The following is an 18,080-nucleotide window of genomic DNA, read 5'->3' on the forward strand; positions in this document are numbered from 1 at the left end:
ACCTAAGAAATTCCAATCCAAAACCAGCAGCCCTCATGATTTGCTCAGATATGAAGCATAATGGACACAGAGAATTGAGTTTTTCTGTCCAATATATACACACAAATATCAGAATATTCAGTCCTCTTCTTGAGCTAAGATGAAGAAATGCTAATCTTAGTCTGGATCCAAACTCCTGCTCATCACTGAAGAGCAGCTGTAAGCATTAATAACTAAAAACAGCGGGGTTTTTTTAATGAAGAAAGCTGTTTTGTTGATTTAGATACCATAAAAAAGAGCATGCTTCATTCCACACTGTTCAAAGTAAAGCTCCTAATTTTGCACTTAGAAATGCAGAATAATTTACAGGCAAAAAAAACCCCTTGCATTTTTTCCCCTTACAGACACAAACAGGCAACACTGGGTGTGGGGGGGGAGGGAGCAAGCTCTAGAAACTTGTAATTATCCATCTAATTTTTCCCCCTTCAAGTCACAGTTGGGAAAATAGTGTCAATGGCGAATTAATCAGCAAGCTGGAATACATTTGAATTGAGTTCCCTTTCCCTACCTCCTTGAGTTGATGGCACATTGACGGCAACAATCTTGCTGTTTGCAGGGAGTGGCAGCTTAGTTATCACTTTCCCTGCCATCGTTACTGGGTTGCCTGAGAGCTGGAAGGTCTGCCCTGTGCTGGCCATGCTTGTGGCTGAGGTGGCAGCTGTGCTAGTGGCTAGTGAGGCACACAGAACAGGCAGGTTTAGAGCACAACAATTAGTCAGTGAAATGAGTGGTTGTTTTTTTTTTTTTTTTTTTTTTTTTTTCAAGTATGAAACAGCAAACTACAGGATGGTTTTTATTTCTTTTTTTTTTTTTTTTTTCCTTTGAATGTGTCATGCTTGCTTTGGTAAAGGTTCTGGTTTGGAAACAGCATGGTACACCACAGAATGATTGTGTTGATGATTACTAGTACAACTGTCAGGAATTCATGAGACAGGTCAGAAATAAAGACTTCCCAGCAAAGAAAAATGACCCAGGAATAATCTCAGAAATGTTCTCGTGGCATAGCGAGAATCAAGAGCAAAGATAACCAGCAATGTCACAATGCTGTGTATTCTGGAGAAGATGGGAAGTTTGTAGGATGTGATGTTATAGGATGTTCTTCCCATGCTAAATGGCCACTTACCTGTTGAAGATTGGCCTTGTTTAACCCAGGTAGCAAAAGTCTGGTGGAAGTTCTTGTTCTGTTGGAATGTTACTGTGGCTGGAGAACCCACTTTAGTAGTCAGCACTACTTTGGTTCCCGTGGGCACTGGGCCTGCCAAGGGGCCCACCACGACTTTCTGGGGGGTGGAGATGGTGGTGGCAGTGCTGCTGGATGTGGTGGCTGCAGCCACCACCCCCCCTGCAGGGATCTGCTTCTGCTGCTCCAGCCGCTTCTGGGGGGTTTAGAGAGAAAATCGAATAAAAGGGATAATGAGCACCTTCAGATTTTGCAACATAAACACTGTCTCTACCCACTATGGAAAAACAAAGGACTCTGGGAGGATTTTAGTTCAGATTGTAGAGGACTGAAGAACAGGCTCCCTGCAGAACTCCAGCTCTGCTCAGAATACACTTTCCTTACAGCACCTTTAAAATCCTTGGTTTATGTTAATTTCACTGCACATTTTACTTTAAAAAACTCCCCAAATATTAGTCTCAAATTAATCAAAAAGGTTAAAACTTTGAAAAATATCCATTTATGTTTGGCTTTGACCATGTGTGTACCTCTATGTCAGTAAGTGGCACATCATCATCAACACTATTTACAGTCCTAAATTCAGAGCTTCCTGCACATTACAGAAAGAAACAGATTGTATCATTCTACTTCACCACTAAGAATGCAATTTTAAAATGTATTCTTTTAAATGTAAATCCACTTTGCAGCCTGCTCAAAAAAATTAGGTTCAAAATCCCTTACCTTACCCAGACACCTTCTGTGATGTAACTGTTGAGCAGCTACATTTAATTCACAGAGCCCCTTTGTGAAGGGGTAGCATCGGTAAGCTCTTCTAAAATTTCAATTAAGCTCACATTTTTCTCTTTGTCACTGGAATCATCTCTGTATTTATTAATTTAAATTCCAGTGTTTGGTTAGTAGTGCAGTAATGGCCACTTCATTTTTTCAGGAAGATGAAATGAAAAGGAGTGAGTTGGAAAAATGCACAGTTCTTAATAATGTCTGTGAAAGACCAACGTGGTGCTGGGCTCCCTGATTTTAATTGCATACATTTATATATAAATACATGTACATATCTCCATATATTTAAATAAAATTATCAGGGGGCTTCACCCAGCCAACTTAAGACAGAATAAAATCAAAAGATTCAATTTGATTGAAGCAAGAAATGCAACTGTATCCCCAAGGCAGCTTTCCATTGCATACTGATGACCTTACCTGGAGATTGGTGCTTCTCAACCTTAAACCTTTCTGAAGTGTTATAAATATATATAAAAATAAATATATATATATATATAAAAAGGCAATCCAACTCAAATCTTTGCTTTAACCCTGTTTCAAAATAACAAATGTACAGCAGCAGCAGCATTGGTTGATGTTAGTCTGCAGTTTTCACTGTGTGCAAAACAGGTGTAAGGTAAGGATAAAGTTAATTTCCCATCTGTAACACATGTGGTGACCAGTTGCTGACAGGTGGAACACCAACAGCTCCCCACCTGCTGGGCAGCCAAACGTTGGTGTTTTAGCTGAGCCTCCAATTGGGCCTTGAATTCCTCTGCCTTCTTCTGTTCACTAACCTTAGCCTGTTGTTCAACTGCCTGTGCCTTTTCCTTCTCCACCCTGCCAAAGACACAACCAAGAGTAAGTTAAACCACCACAGGAAATCCCACCAGCAAACTGGACTTTCTTTCATCCAGTTTAATTGCTCTTACGAGAACAACTATCAAGATTGAAGAGCATTGCCAAACTGGTCATGGCTTTAAAACTGGCTTTATGATTGCATCTGAACACAACCTATGGAATAGCATTAATGTAAAATTATTCTTTCCAAGAGACTGAAAAAGGTTGTTCCAACTCTTATCATAAAACATTGAAAATATCTTATAACTTGTATATTCTCAGGCTGAGTTTACCTTCACTTTACTTGCACACATTCATTTTCTTTGCCTTATAGAAGTATTTAACACATATTGTATGTAAAAGTCATGCCAAAAGTAGCCTGATGCCTTTCCAGGCATTACAGTAAAAACCTTTTAGCATAAACAGTGATGGGTTCATAAGCATGGAAAAATTAATGTAATATTAATTCTAACAAATCTGTAATATCTGCATAAATTAGTTTTGGTGCCAGCAAATAGTTTAGCTTTACAACTTAAAGCCTGACCGTCAAAAAGGCACAGCAAAAATACAGCAGAGATGGGCTTTTAGTGATCCCAGGGACCAAGTTCGTGTTCTCTGGTGGAAATTTAACAATCGATTTAACAATCACACAAATTAAAACTCCTTCCTTTAAAAGCTCACTTGAGTTCATTTACCTTTCAGCAAATGCCCTGATCTCCCACAGTTCCAACTCCTCCTCTGCTACCCAAGTTTCCATTATCACAGGGCCTGTTTGCTTGGGTGTTTCTGGCCTTTTTGGCCTGAGGGCACTGGATCGCAGTCCCTTCCTCTGGGGTGTTGGAGTTTCTTTGGAGAAAGTCAAAACACACACATTAAGCTCAGTGGTAAAACCAAATAAAAGTGTAAACCAAGACTCAGTGTCTTTTTCAGTCCCATTTGATGAACAGGGAGGCCTTTCGGCTTCAGATAAACCACCTCCCTTTGTCAATGCATCATTGTTTCCCCAGGTGAATGAACAGCTCACTCAAGCTGTGTTTGCCCCCTCGATGGTCTGAATGAACCCAAAGATCCATTTACTTTAATTTCTGTGGAGATTACAGGGAGGGGGAAAAAAATGTCTAAACAAACATACCTTTTGGAGCCTCTGGGACACCAATGGGACAAATGATTTTCCTGATACAGTACTCTGAGCGGATTCCATAGGGACCAACGTCCCTCCTCTTGATTATTTCTGTCGTTGTAATTTCAGTTTCAGTTGTTTCTACAACAGATTATTCCCAGCACATCAGTAACAGCAAGAAATAAAGCTAAATCTGCAGTCAATAGACTCCAGGTAAAGAAAGAGAAACTAGTAAGAATTGTTGCCTAAAGGAATTCAAATGCCACAGGTGCCTTTGAGCCCTTACAGAAACACTCAAAATTAACTTTATAGAAATACTCAAAATTAAGAGCTGCATTAAGAAATGAAGTAATGGTACCTGTCCTTGTGGTTCCTCCCCCAGGTGGAGCTTTTGCTGCCATATCATCCCACTTGAGACATGCCCAGAGCAATCTCAACATCAGGCTCACCCCAGCTAAGGATTTGACTGTTTGGAGTCGGTACCTAAAAGACAGAGTAGGAATTATACCTTAAAATCAGAATGTGTTTAAAAATACCCACCCAAACTAACAGGACAAAGGTTTTTCCATTCTACTTTTACTGAACAATATAGAAAATTACTGAATGATAAAATTGGCACATTTTGGACACAAACGTGTATTTCATTCATATTTTAAAATTCATTTCATCACGTCCTAAACTTCTCCTCAAAAATGTAAAGTATGTACCTCCAAGTGATCCCAAAAGTTGGCCTTGGGGATGGGTATGGCCAGATATCCAAGGCAGGCTTTGCATTGTAATTGAAGTAGGGAACCTCTCTGATCCCTCCTCTCCTGGCCAGCTTTTTTAAGTCATCATTGGGTAAAACAAATATGCTTTTTTTACTGCTTTTGGTGACAAATTTTCTATAGGACGGTAAGGCGGTTCCAGAACGAGTTTTTTTGGGTTTTGCAAACTTCATGAGCTTCACTTTGTCTTTTGTGGAATACTCCTTGCTGACGGTCATGGAAGTCACCAAGGTGCCCTCCGGGGTGGTCAGGGAGTCGGTGACCGTTGTTGTAACCACTGTTTTACTGTGCTCCTGGACAGAAATGACATCAGTGTTGCTGTCTGTGGCTGGAGTGGTGAGCTTGGTTACAGTGGTGGTGGTGGTTACAGTGGATATGGCACAGTTTTCTGTAGATGAAACGACAGTGGTTTTCTCCTCACTGGCAGCTCCGGTCTCGGCCACCTTAAACACCGTTTTGGATTCCGTGGACACAGTTGAAGTTGTGGTGGTCACCTCAGTGATAACAGTTTTTACTTTGCTCTCTCCATTCATGTTTTCCACCTGGTGTGTCTGGACACCGTTCTGGTCAGCACAGTGACCACTCAGGCTGGACTCCTCAGACAAGGCCACAGGCGATGGAGCAGCTTTGTTCTCCTCAGTGACCTCGGTTTCCATGGACTCTGCATCACTGCTCAAGGCTTTTTCTTTACAGCCAGTCTGTGCTGGTGAGGAAACAGAGCCAACACTGGCAGATCTCTCAGGAGAAAGCTGCTTTTCTTCAGTTTTCTGCATGTACTTGGGAACTTCATCCGCTGGCTGAAGACTCTCTCCAGACTCAGGCTGGGGTGAACTCTGCAGATGTGACTTTGAGTCCACCTTATTTTTGTCCTTTGTGTCCTCTACCATGATGTCACCATTCATGAAAGGCTTTACTGAAGATTCCTTAAAAGCCAACGGTTTTATTTCATGTTCTGGGATGGATTTATTGATATTATTAACTTTGGGTTCAATATCAGCCCCTGCCTTGGCTTCACAAGGGGCTTTCACCAAGCACTCATCATTTGCCAAACTTTTAATGTCACTGTCTTTTCCATTCATTTGAAAGGATGATTTTTCCTTTTCTACATCTGTCCCAGTTTCTTCATCGTTATTATTCTTTCTGTCAGTGTTTACATTTGTCTGACCAAGGTATTTGTTTATGGTACTTGTTTCCACTTTCAGTTCCTGACCTTTCTTTTGACCATTTGCCTCAGTTAGTTTGGAGCTCAGTAAATCCTCGGTAACATCGACCCCATCCATGTGCTCCAGAGTTTGACTTTCGAGGTTTCTTTCAGAAATCAGCCCTGATTTAAGTGGCTCTAGGTCTTTGTTAGCTGATTTTTGGTGAAATAAAATCTTCTTTTCAGATTTACCTTCGGTCTTCACAGGAGGAATTTCTTCCTCCATTTCGCTTTCTTGAGAGGTCGTTGTTTCCATATGGCTTTTTGTCAGACAATTGTTTTCTGGATCTCTGCTCTGCTGCTCAGAATTCCCTTCTGAATCTGGTTTCTCAGGAGTGGTCACAGCATCTCTTCGACTTTCAGGTACCACTGGCCCCAGGTTTTCGAGTTCTCTCTGAGATACTCTGCTAACAGGGAGATTTTGTTCCGAAGGTTCTTCGTTTGTTTCTGAAATGTCCCATTTGATTTTGCCTTCTGCACTGGTTTGCTTCAAACCATCCACCAAAGAACTCTCAGACTCTCCAAGAGCCTCTTGTCCTGGACACTTGTCGGCAGTTGGAGGCTCAGGGTTGTTCTCTTTACCATCATTGTGAATGGAGCTTTCTCCTTCAGAGGACTGAGGTGAGTCCTCATCCAGCAGCTGCCCCTCTCCTTTGGACAGCCTGTTTGCCAAAGCTTCGTCCTCCTCACCAGTTTTGGTAGAGCAGATGCTGCTGATGGCCAAAGACTCCTGCCCTGCATCTTCAGGCTGGGTCTTCTCTGACACGTAGGTCTGGTCTTGGGAAGAAATATCAAACTGGCCTCCTTCTTTCCCTTTCCTCTGTAGCTCTTCTGTATTTTTCTGGGGGCTCACGGGTCGAATGGCCCCCGTTTTAGCCCCAGCCTCCAGCTTCATCTTCTCCAGGCGCTGTTTCTCCTCCAGGGTGAACTGTTTTATTCTCCTCTCCAGAAGTCCGTCTAATTTGGAGGATTTTACTTTCTTTTTGTAGCAAGTCCTTAAATGAAAGCCCTCACTGACATTGATTATATCCAGCTTACAATGGCTGTCCTCATCTTTCAGGGAGGATTCAATTTTCACATCATCTACATCCATAGGTTCTTCCTTGATGACTTTATCATTTTCACCATCGATTTCTTTTTCCGCTGTGAAGAAGGAACAGCTCTGAGTCAGTGAGCCCCCAAACTCTTATTTTCACATTAAGTACTAAGAAATAAACACAACTTTTAGCATATTAATAGATTTGGGGGAAAAAAAAAAGGAACAAAAACTTCAGACACTACTACAGTGGATAATAAGCAATCATTTAACTGAGACACTTTGATGTTTTTCAACAGTTATTTCTGAGGTTCTAGGCTTTTAATTGTGTAATGATTAGGGAGCTTTACAATAAGATTATCACCTGTGCCTCTTGCATGATCCAAGTTTTCAGAAATTGTATCAACTTCTACTTTTTCTTCGGGCAACTTCTCTTCTTTCACTTTCTCCAAGGTTTCTGAACCATCTGCTTTGTCTTTCGCTTGCCCCTCACGAGAATCCTTTGCTCTGTCTTTCTCTGCTTTTACCTTAGCGAGCCCTTTTCGTTTATCCAAGTGGCATTTTTCCTCTTCGCTCTTTGCTATTAACAAATTAATTATTTCAATTATTCAGAATATTTTTTTTTTGGTACTCTGCCACGTTTTCCTGGGTGTTAATTTATCTCTCCAATCACTTGCACATCATTAGTGAAACTCAGAATTAAGCAGGCAGTGGTAACACCACAGGTTAAAGTGCAATATTGAATATATATACACATCCCCCAATACTTCAGATGTTATTTTTGGTTTTGATTTTCTATACAATTTTGATCTACCTTTAATTTAGACACGCCTATGCAAAGCTGTGCAAATATTACACATAAATTGAGAACTGAAACAATTTAATGTAGCTAAAAATATCCGTGACAACCGACAAAGATCAGCAAACATCCACAAAAGCTTCCCTGGAACATTATTCCTAAAAGTTTGCACAAGAAATATCACATACAGATAATTAACTGTAATTAAAAAAAAAATAAAAAAATGTGTAAGCAATGCAAATACTTACTTGATAGCAGTTTTCTGTAATTTGCATTTGTATTTCCTGGCAGTTTGGGCATAAACCTGTGCACATGGGTTTTACTAATCCAGCTCCAGCCACCATACCCTGTTACTCTGTATTCCTCTCCTTTCTGCTTCCAAACCTGTCAATATTTTTAAAATAGTAGCATTAACAATGCTATTTGCTGCGTTATTGTTTACATTTAAAAATCAAAGATGAATTAAAAAAACCCCACAACAAAAAACTTTATTTTCCAGACTTTTGAAGTATACTTGTGAAATAACGTACTGCCTAAAATCAAAGATACATCTGCTGATAATTCAACTGATTCTATCATAGTAACATCTAAACATCTTGTTTATTTAATGTAATAGTGAGGATCTGCCTAAAAGCTGAGAGATTATAGCAGTTTTTGAACCGACCTGTATGTTTATTACAAGAAGTAAATTTAAAGCAATAAACCACTCCAACAAAAGTTAATACCATTTACAGGAGAATCTCAAGAGGTTTCTGCAGTATTACACATATTTGTAAACAAAAGAGGACCCCACCTGATGTTTGACAGGAAATGTGTACTTCACCCACGTGGCTTGCTGCATGGTTTCCTCTTCCTCTTGTTTCCTCTCTTTTTTTTTCACTTTCTCCTTCTCTTCTCTCTCTATGGCTGTCATTCTGCGTAATCTACCCCCCAGATTGAAGTGCAGTTAACAACAGCATCTTGGGAGTAAATACAAGGAGCCAACAGCACACAGCACCCCTTTAAATAGTTTTTAATATCTGAGGTTAAGAGGAATGCCCATGTCAGGTTTTATGTATTACTTGCCACAGTAACACCACTCTTTTGGGCTATTCCAGTAAAGCAAACACAGCTGCCTGCAACTGTGTCCAACATCAGACACCTCTATTTTCTGCTCCTGTGACACAATCAGAGACACAAACCAGGCTCCACTGAGCTGGGAGTGTTGAAATTTGCTTTTCTGCTGTCCCAGAGTTTTAGCACTTGGAGATTGTGGTTTAGATAAAACAAACACAGCAGCAATGACGCTATAAAAATGCTGTCATGCCTTGTCAGTGTTTCTGGCTGAGATAAAGCACTTCAAGGGCTGAATGACTGACTTAATTTAAACATAACTCTTCCAGGCTTAGAGGAACCAGTAATTGTAAAGCAAAGTAAGTTCTCACATTCAAAAGTATTTTAATATGTATTAATTTTACCTTGTGTGCCCCAAAGATTCCCTCCAGATGGGCAGCATGACAACTGGTTTAATTGCACACTCCAAGATAGCCAGTGCTAGTGCAAATTCCCTGGGCTTGCTGCACATCTGAACAGCCTTAATCCAGTTAGACCTAAAGTGGAAAGCAGAGCAAAACCTGAACCATATCCAGGCACTAAAACAGTACACTGTGTTAACAGGTTTAATGGTAGCATAAAGACTCCTGTACTTTAATATTTTAGTCAAATGTACAATCCTTTTAGCCAGCCACCACAAACATACATTATCTTATATTTTAATCTATTGATTGAAAAAACACAGACCGTTGCTTATTAACACTGCTGGCAAAAACGCAAGCAAAACAAGAGAACTTGTATTTCCATCCCTCAATTTACCTGTGGGAAGCCCAGTTGGGGTGAAGGAAGGATGCTGGGATGTTGTTTTCCAGCTGAATAATGGTGAGCCTCAAGGTGGAGATGGTCAGGACTTTGGAGCCGTGCACGGAGCCGTTCCACTTGAACTCCCCCGCCGGGCTCAGGCAGAATTTATGGGACAGGTGGCGTCTCTTGTCGTGGTCCTCCCTGTGCTGGTGCTTGTTCAAGGCAAAGGAATTGGTGGCATATTGGTTGTGATAAACCCTGTACTTCCCCTCCTGCCCCAGCTTGAAGTAATTGTTCATGTTCCCTTTGATCATCACATCCTTCTTGGTGTTCACTCGGGACACTTCGCCTTGAGAGTTCACCACCAGAACCTTAGGAAAGAAACAGGGGTTTTAAAGAGGCACATTAAAGTTTTCAATATTTCTATCTGCTTAATTATGATTATTTACTTATGATTTGTGCTTTAATTGTCTATCTGTAAAAGAATAAAAATACCCTGCTTCATTTTGCAGGAGTAAATAAGTGTTTATCCAACATACTAATATTTTACTCCATCACTGATTGTAAACAGAGTTAGGATATCACCAGGATCAACTTTAGCATTAAAAAAAAAGCACTATCCAGGCTCCACAGTCCAAACAGGAACCTGTTTTTCTGCTGTGAATTGTGCCTATGGAGGGGGAAAACAGCTTCACTAAACTCAGCCAAGCTTTCTGAGAACCCCCTCCTTGGTACATCCCATGATTCAGACACAGAGCAGAGCAAACAATGATCTTGGACTTGGAAAGCATGGCATGGATGAAGTCACTGGTCCAATCTGTTTGTCAATACATACACTAAATGCTAACTTCCTTTGGAAAAAATCAGTTATAATAAATAAAATAAATAAATAAAAGTAATACACCAAACAATACGTAGCAAACTGCAACGAACTCTCAACAGTCAAACATTTCCTTCCTGGACAGACTGGGCTACTTGAAAAAACCAGAACCAAACCAAACCACCAAAGACCCAACAAACAACCCTCAGTGATATAAAACATTTATACCAGTGCATTTGGTCACTGTCAGCTCACTCTGGAGAGAGTAACCAGGAGAGCACAGCCAAAGGACAAGAAGAAAAAAGTTTCTTGGGACATCACAATTTCCCCATTTGCTAATCCATTATTACTGCTTTTCATTTACCTCCACTGCCTGCCATAATGCCTTTCTCATTTTTAAATAAAAATTTATTATTATTTCAATAAATTAGCATTTTTCTAGAACGTTTTTTTTGTATTCCTTTTGAGTTTTCCAAGGTGGGCACAAACCTCTCTGGTTTCTTTAAATGACTTATTTGCTTCCTGTGCTGCAGCAGCAACTTGCTGGTTTTTCATCTGGCTCAGTTTGCTGTCTGGATTCCTCAGCCTGGTGAGCATTCGTGTAGAGCCTGCTGTGCCTCTTCCTGCTCCTGGAGAATCACTCCTTTCACCATTTGATTTCTCTCCTGCCCAGGAGAAAAAAAAAAAAACAACAAAAACCAAAACAAAACAGGCTTTTAAAACAAACTTCAAAACTGGGAGTTTGCTGGTGATGTATATAGGAGTTACAACGAGAAGGAAAAGAAGTTTAGTGAAGAGAAAAAAAATGCATAAAATGAAAGTTGGAGACATCATTATTATTATTATTGTTATTATTACCTATGTCCTCTGAAGTCTGGGATCCCCTCTCTGCATTTTCAGCCTCCTCCAGAGTCCTGATGGAGTCATTCTGCTCGCTGCCACTGCTGCTCTCGACATCTGCCTGGGGAGGTGCAGCAGCCCCACTGCTGCTGCTGCTGGGGATCATCTGACCAGTTTCTTCTACAAAAGAACAACTTCATTTTTAGCTGGTTTTTTTTTTTTTAATTGGATCAATGCCCTTTTTTTTTTTAAGCTTTAAAACTTTTCACCAGAAACAGTCAGGTGAACGTGTTTTGCTGGACTGGAGGGAAACACTCATAAAATATTCATTCCTTTCAGAGCAGAGTATCCCTCAAAGTGCTTTTTGTTCTGTTTCAAGCAGTTTCAACTTTTCCAGCTCTGAAGAACTGAAATTCATCCTTGTGTTTAAGATACATTCATATTTCATCCAAGACAATTTTTTTTTTGCCTACAGATGCACACACAGAGAACCCTCCACTGAAACTCTGCATTTAGAATTCAGATTCCATCAACTCTGCTCTTCCTGCAGCTCCCAGGATTCTCTTGTGTGTCACCTGTCCCTCAAAGCACACACCTTTCAGAGTCTTTGACTGTCTGCCCTTCAGCTCATTAATTCTGAGGGATCCCCCAGATTTCAGTTCAAATAATAAAGACTAATATCCAAATTACATTTAACAGGAATGGTGACAGATCTCCTCATCTAACTTTTCATTTTACTCTGATTTTCCCCCTCTTTGGGGGGAGCTGCCTCAGTGATCCTGGTTCAGTGTCCTTCCCTCCCTCTGAAAGGAGAGTGTCAGTCTGGAATTTCACAGTAGGAACACAGGCATCGTGGTGAATATGGTAAATTAGACATGAGGAAAAACCCTCTCCACACATAACTTTCCCATAAAAAAATAGCCCACTAATTTAAAACTAAGCCAGAAGCTTTGGAAGGGGAAAAGTACTTGTGGAAGTATAATAAATAATGATAAATATGTAAGTGAATCTTTAAAATAAAACACAAACCCAGAAATGCGTCTGAAACAAAATTATAGGATATGCATCTTTTCAAGTAAACCTCCATTTAACAACTTTAAAAGGGAATAAAAAATATGAGAACAGGCAAAAATATTTGGCCAAGTATCTAAAATATATTTGGGGGGTTTGTCTCATGCACTAAGGCATTTTCTGTACTCAAAGGGTGTGTTATGAGGCTTCCAGATTACAGATTAATCTTGATTTTCATTTTGTCCTCCTGTTAAGAAAGTCTGGTACAAGGTTGGGATGCACTGACTTTCACAAGTTCAAGAACTACAATCTGTCCCTGCCTGGAAAACTATTTCTGTAGGAGGGAAAACAGTTACCACCACTTTTTAAAACACAACACAGATTAAAGCATGTTCAGATTCTGAAGAACTGAAAATAAAACCCTCATCATTTGAACAGTAATCAGCTGTCTACAACAATATTTGGTTATTTGGGAAATCTTGTACAGAAAATAATTCTAAACGTAATAGAAAATAATCCTGAGAATTTAAGTTACCTTTAGTCAAGTCCCATTTATTCCTAAAGCAAAAGTTGGGTTAGATTTTTTAAATTAAATGATATATATTACGTCATTTGAATCGTGACATGGCAGAACAAAACACATTAAAATACAAGAGCCCCTGTGCTTCTAATTCTTCAATCTGTTTAAAATCCCTACCATGGCAATTTTAACCTTGAATGAAACTGCTTTCAATTGAATGAAAATGCTTTGTTTGTTAGTAACTGATACAGTAAATGAGAGGTTAAAATAATAAACAAGCCAGCAGCAAATCAGAACTCGAAATGAACTCTGAGAGGACACCAACAACCATCATGGACCACTATGGGAAAATAAAATGGAAGGAAAAGAGCAAATAAAAAGCTTAGCCAGAGTCATCCTGGGAAGGCATGGAAACAATGCTCATGTGACAGAGGATTTCAAGCACCACTTGCAAGAAAATTAACTCTGAAATGTTAATAATGACAACGTAGCAGTAGAGGATGGCACTGCAAGCAAACAGCATGAGTGATACACACTGGGAATGGTTTTAGTGGACAAATCAGAGAGGAAAAACTTCACAGATTGCCCAAATTACAGAGGCATTGGTACCAGTGCCCTCTGTACCTGAGAGTTCCAGGGGGGGCTCTGCTGCCACCTTCTTCTCTGCCACGTTGTTGCTATCAAGGCTTTCTGCCTGACACCCCAGGTTCTTCCCTTCAGGGCAACTACTGCCTCCTGCAGAAGGATTTGTGGTGTTGTCATCAGTGCTTGGTGTCACAGAGTTACTTTTATCCCCAACGACTGCTGCCTCTACAGTAAAACCACAACAAAACTTTAGGGATATTCTTTATTGTGCCTTCCCGTGTCATTTGGCATCATCCACAGAAAGCAACTCGGTGCAGCAGTTTTGTTTGGGTGATAATGCTGAAAAATAGGAAGCTTTTTTTGCTTTTCTTTCCCTTTTTGTTGCGAGAGAATTGTCTCAGAATCAAAGAGCAAACCCACTGTGATGAAGAAAAAGTTAAAAATGAGGTAACTATAAACCTGTTGATCACAACCTGTAAGTGCCTCCTGCACCTCAAGGCAGGGGATCTGGAAGCTGTGTAGGAGCAGGAAAATTGGTGAAATTACTTAACAAGAAAAACAACCGCAACGTGCAAGCACAAAGGAACTGTCAAATATCACCTTTTACAAAAGTATCTTAGAGAATCATATTAAAAAAAAAAAAAAGTATCCCATTAACACCTGGAGAAATGTGAAGTTTTTAAGTAAAGATTCACTTCACTGAAATGGAGCTGTTAAAGCACAGTCAGACTGGCTTTACCTTCTGTCTTCTCTTTTTCCACATCTTGCTCATTCTGTGTTTCCTCAGTTTTCTCTTGGTCTCCAGATTCTTCCTTGTCTCTCTCAGCATCTGGCTGGTCATTATCACCATCACTCTTGGCCTTTTCTCCTTCATCATCTCCTGTGTTTCTATCTTCCACTATTTCTCCTTTTCTTGCTCTGATGATGTCCAAAATTTCATCTAGAACAGAAAGGATGTTGTCACCAACAAATAAACCACCACCTACAGAGCACAGAGCACAAATAACACTCCATAAATCCTCCTTCTGATAGGAAATAAATTCAAAGCGCAACATTTATTCCCATCCAACAAAACATCCTTACCATTCGCTGCAGAAAGGAAAGACTTGTTGTTGCCCCTTGCTTTGTTTGTGAGGTCTTCTGTTACATCCATGTGCCGATGAACCTCCTCCCGCATTTCATCCAGGGTTTTGCATAGCTCAGCTTCCCAGTAATCTTTGTCCAGGCATTCAATCAGCTCTGCCAGCTGGATCTTTGTGCTGTAGTACCAGATTTTCTTATCCTTCTCGCTTTCTGAATCTTCCTCTCTGTAGGAGTATTTAAAACGTATTAATTTGAAAATATCTGGGTGAATGACAAAGATGAGTCTCAGATTGCTTTCTGCAGAGAACTATCACATGCCAATACCTGAATGTGACCAAACAAATCACATGTGGACATTTTATGCAACCAGTTTAATACTCAATATCCCTTTCTTGCTTCCCTCCCTGCCTTCATTCCCTCAGTTCTCCTGACAGCTTCCTTAGGAAAGCTTCTGAAAAGCCTCCTCAAAACCTGTTTGTCCAATCTGACAACAAGATTTATTCTCAATATATTTAGTATTACTGTAAGCAGTAATTTACTACTGAGCCTCAAACAATTTGCAGTGAAAGAGGGTAATGGATCCAGACTCCACGGTGGGTGGTGTTTGTAAGTGCATGCTCAGGAAAGAGCACAGTTAGAAAATTCCAAGAGTAGAATGTCACATCCATAAAATATTTTATATTGGCATCTCTACAGCATCCACCTGTGAAGCACCAGTAATAATACACTCCTTTGAAAAGATTATGGGATTGCCACTGTTTTTATCTGAGTTATTCCATCACCCCACAAGCCCAGACAGAACTACTGGAGGCCACAGTGCCCAAAGCACCTCAGCAGGGCCAGCAGATCCGAGGGAGCTCCATAAATATCCCAGGTGAACAGGCTCTCCTGGAGCACTGGAGAGCACAGGGAGAACACTCTGGACTCCAGCCTGGCTCGTTCTGCCCTGCTGAGCAGCAGCAGCAGCTCCAGGCTGGCCCTGAGCCCAACCATTCACCTCCACCCCCCATCCCAGTGCTCCTACAGCGAGTGGGTGACGCTGATTTACCACCCGACCTCACTGTGGGAAGGGACTGAACTGCTGCACCTGCACTCCCTGTCACAGCACTGCAGGCCTGGGGCTCCTGGATAATCCCAACCCAAAGTGTCCACAGCAATGGAAAGCTGAGGGCAGGTTGGGAGGGCTGTTGCAGGTTCCTCTCTCCTGGCTGCCTTTCCCCACAGTGAAAATTGGCCTCAGGGATTCAGAAACACAAACAACCCTAAGGCAACAACTATTGCTTGCAACCCCATCAGGACACCACTGAAATAAGGTGGTTCTGAAGCTCATAATGGCAACACTGCTCAAAATTCAACTGCTCACTCCTCACAGCCATTATTACAAACCAGACTTTGGGGTTTGATGAAAAAAAAAATGATTTATTGCAAAGAAATACTCCCATCTCTCTCATAAAGGCATTTGCTCATGAAAAGCAACTCATTCTACTTTACCCACTCATTCCTCTAAACTGCCAATATTCCCTTAAGTTTTAACCACACCAACCTGTTACATTTGACAAGTTTTCCCAGGAAATAGCTCCTTTCAGAAGAACTGTCCACTTACAACACCAAAAAGTAACAGCTCAACACTGACAATTATTTGACTCCATGGAATATTCTGAGCCTGTGAACTTCCACGTTAAAGAAAAATTAGTAAAGGCAAGCACCCAAAAAAAACCCAAGGTGGAAGGGGGGGATGAGAACACAAGAATAAAGCTTTATAGAGGCAGAGGAAATCAAAGGATGAAACAAAATGCTAAACTAAAAAGGCCAGGGAATGTATCCCTTGTGAGCTTTCCCTGGCAAGTGGCCAGGGGAAGTGGCAAGTGCAAGAGCCCAGCAGAGCAGGGATTGTGAGGCTGCCCTGACAAACCTGTCTGCACAACATGATGCTGGTTAGTTCTTAACTCACCAAAAAAAGGGGAACTTCAACCTTTAATTTTGAATGCCTACAGGATTATCTGCTGGAGAAATAATGCCATTTATACATCATCTTATATGACCCAGATATGCAACAATATGAATGCTTTATATAGAAACACAGAGTCACTTCAGTTGGAAAAAAATACAGAAGATTAAACCTGACCATCTATTCCCATCACTCCAGGAGGGAAGGCTGTGCCTGTGCCCATTTCCCAGACAGGTACAGAGGTTTGTACACCTTCCTTCAGTTTTGATGGTGCTCATCCACCAAGTGTTTCCTTGTTTTCATCCTTCTCCCCCCATCCAGCACATCCACACAGCCAGGATTTGTGTGTGTGTGTCACCTGAACAGCCCCAGCAGCAATCTGGCTTTTCCAGTTCCAGCAGACCTTTCTAGTCTAGTGTTCCAAGGTTCCACTGGACTGCAAACAATCAGCTGCTGTCTTCAATTTCCCTGGATAACTCGAGAAGAGAAACTTCAGCACCAGGAAAGGTTGGCAGGCCAACAAACCCCGGGGGCTCAGGAGAAGAGCAGAGACACCAGAAAGCACCTGCAGCCAACCCCTCCAGGTGAGATTCCAGCCCTGCCCTTAAAGAACTGCTCAGACAATATTCTAGAAGCAGAAAATGAGGTTATCCAAGAGTATTTTAATGCCCTTCTGCTTCATTTATCTCGAGGTTTGAGCAGAGGGTTTGTTTGGAACTCAGGGCCATCCCAATCTCAGCAGGAGAATTTCAGGAATTAGTTTTCTCTTGGAAAAGCACAGGCAGAAAATGAAGTGGCACAAGCTGGCTGGTCTGTGCTTACACCAAACTCATCTCTGGTCAGACTTGTCAAGACTCAGATGCCTGCCAGGGAAGGACTTGGAGCACGGAGCAGAAATCATTCCACACAACCCATTCTGGCCAAGTTAGTTAAGATTTAAATTAACAATTAAATGATTTATGCTAACTTTCTCTGACCACCTTGTTGCATTTGCTAAAGGGACACTACTTTTACCCTCTGAGGAGATCATAAAGAGAAGATGGAAAGATCCAGGGCTGCACAAGGACTGACTCCCACTGTTTTCCTTGGCCAGAGCCAGAGGGATTTGCCAGCTTGGTGCTGCACAGGTCCAGTGATCTCCAGGGGACCCAGCTGAGTCACATCCAGTGTGTGAGGCCAAGGAGGGAGAAAAGGATCACATGAGCATTTCCTACCTCCTTCAGCCTCCTTGGCTGCCAGGAACTATTCCCTGGCAGGGACTGATAAAAACAGCACCACGGAAGATGCTCGAACTCTCAAGTAATAATGACCCCTTCCTAAACTCCATGCCGATACAATCAGAAACTGAGCAATCCAGTAAATGCTTTAAAGCAATCTATTCAAATGAAGACCCAAACCCTTGGTAATTAATTGGACAAAACAGAGGAGGAGCCACTAAGAACATAAAAGCAGCACGAGAAACCTCGCTGCAAAAACGCTGAAGCTGCTTTTGACTGTCGAGGAAGATCCACACAACTCAGGAATAACTCACTAATAACAATGTGTGCCCTATTTCTGCTATCAAAGTGAAAGCCACACACTGTTCCATTATCTCCTTTCACAGGGCCTTGAGAAATCCAAAGCATCTCAATATTTATGGCAAGATAACTGGTGAAAACACTGCAGGAGTTTACTGGGACAATGCAAGCCCAAGTCC

At 41.2% G+C, this 18,080-nt stretch overlaps 1 protein-coding gene across 8 annotated transcripts in view; it reads right to left on the minus strand.

The window, feature by feature from the left end:
• Window positions 1-18,080, minus strand: part of BPTF (bromodomain PHD finger transcription factor) — a 48,138-nt gene that overhangs the window by 16,076 nt on the left and 13,982 nt on the right. For 4 of the 8 annotated variants that reach the window (XM_027900338.1, XM_027900334.1, XM_027900331.1 and 1 more), the window contains exons 3-19: window positions 14,437-14,660; window positions 14,093-14,293; window positions 13,393-13,578; window positions 11,256-11,417; window positions 10,887-11,062; window positions 9,593-9,948; window positions 9,199-9,330; window positions 8,535-8,664; window positions 7,990-8,125; window positions 7,307-7,522; window positions 4,646-7,049; window positions 4,297-4,421; window positions 3,951-4,079; window positions 3,514-3,664; window positions 2,695-2,818; window positions 1,163-1,415; window positions 548-709 (exon numbers count right to left, since the gene is read on the minus strand). In XM_027900338.1, coding sequence (XP_027756139.1) covers window positions 548-709; window positions 1,163-1,415; window positions 2,695-2,818; window positions 3,514-3,664; window positions 3,951-4,079; window positions 4,297-4,421; window positions 4,646-7,049; window positions 7,307-7,522; window positions 7,990-8,125; window positions 8,535-8,664; window positions 9,199-9,330; window positions 9,593-9,948; window positions 10,887-11,062; window positions 11,256-11,417; window positions 13,393-13,578; window positions 14,093-14,293; window positions 14,437-14,660 — 5,267 coding nt within the window. The remainder of the gene's footprint in view (window positions 1-547; window positions 710-1,162; window positions 1,416-2,694; window positions 2,819-3,513; window positions 3,665-3,950; window positions 4,080-4,296; window positions 4,422-4,645; window positions 7,050-7,306; window positions 7,523-7,989; window positions 8,126-8,534; window positions 8,665-9,198; window positions 9,331-9,592; window positions 9,949-10,886; window positions 11,063-11,255; window positions 11,418-13,392; window positions 13,579-14,092; window positions 14,294-14,436; window positions 14,661-18,080) is intronic. The other 4 variants (XM_027900330.1, XM_027900333.1, XM_027900336.1 and 1 more) reach the window with 4 other exon arrangements.

This window comes from Empidonax traillii, unplaced genomic scaffold (genome assembly GCF_003031625.1).
Source record: "Empidonax traillii isolate 1590-97213 ecotype Southwest subspecies unplaced genomic scaffold, ASM303162v1 scaffold718:size422569, whole genome shotgun sequence".
In the NCBI taxonomy this organism is placed as follows: Eukaryota; Metazoa; Chordata; class Aves; order Passeriformes; family Tyrannidae; genus Empidonax; species Empidonax traillii.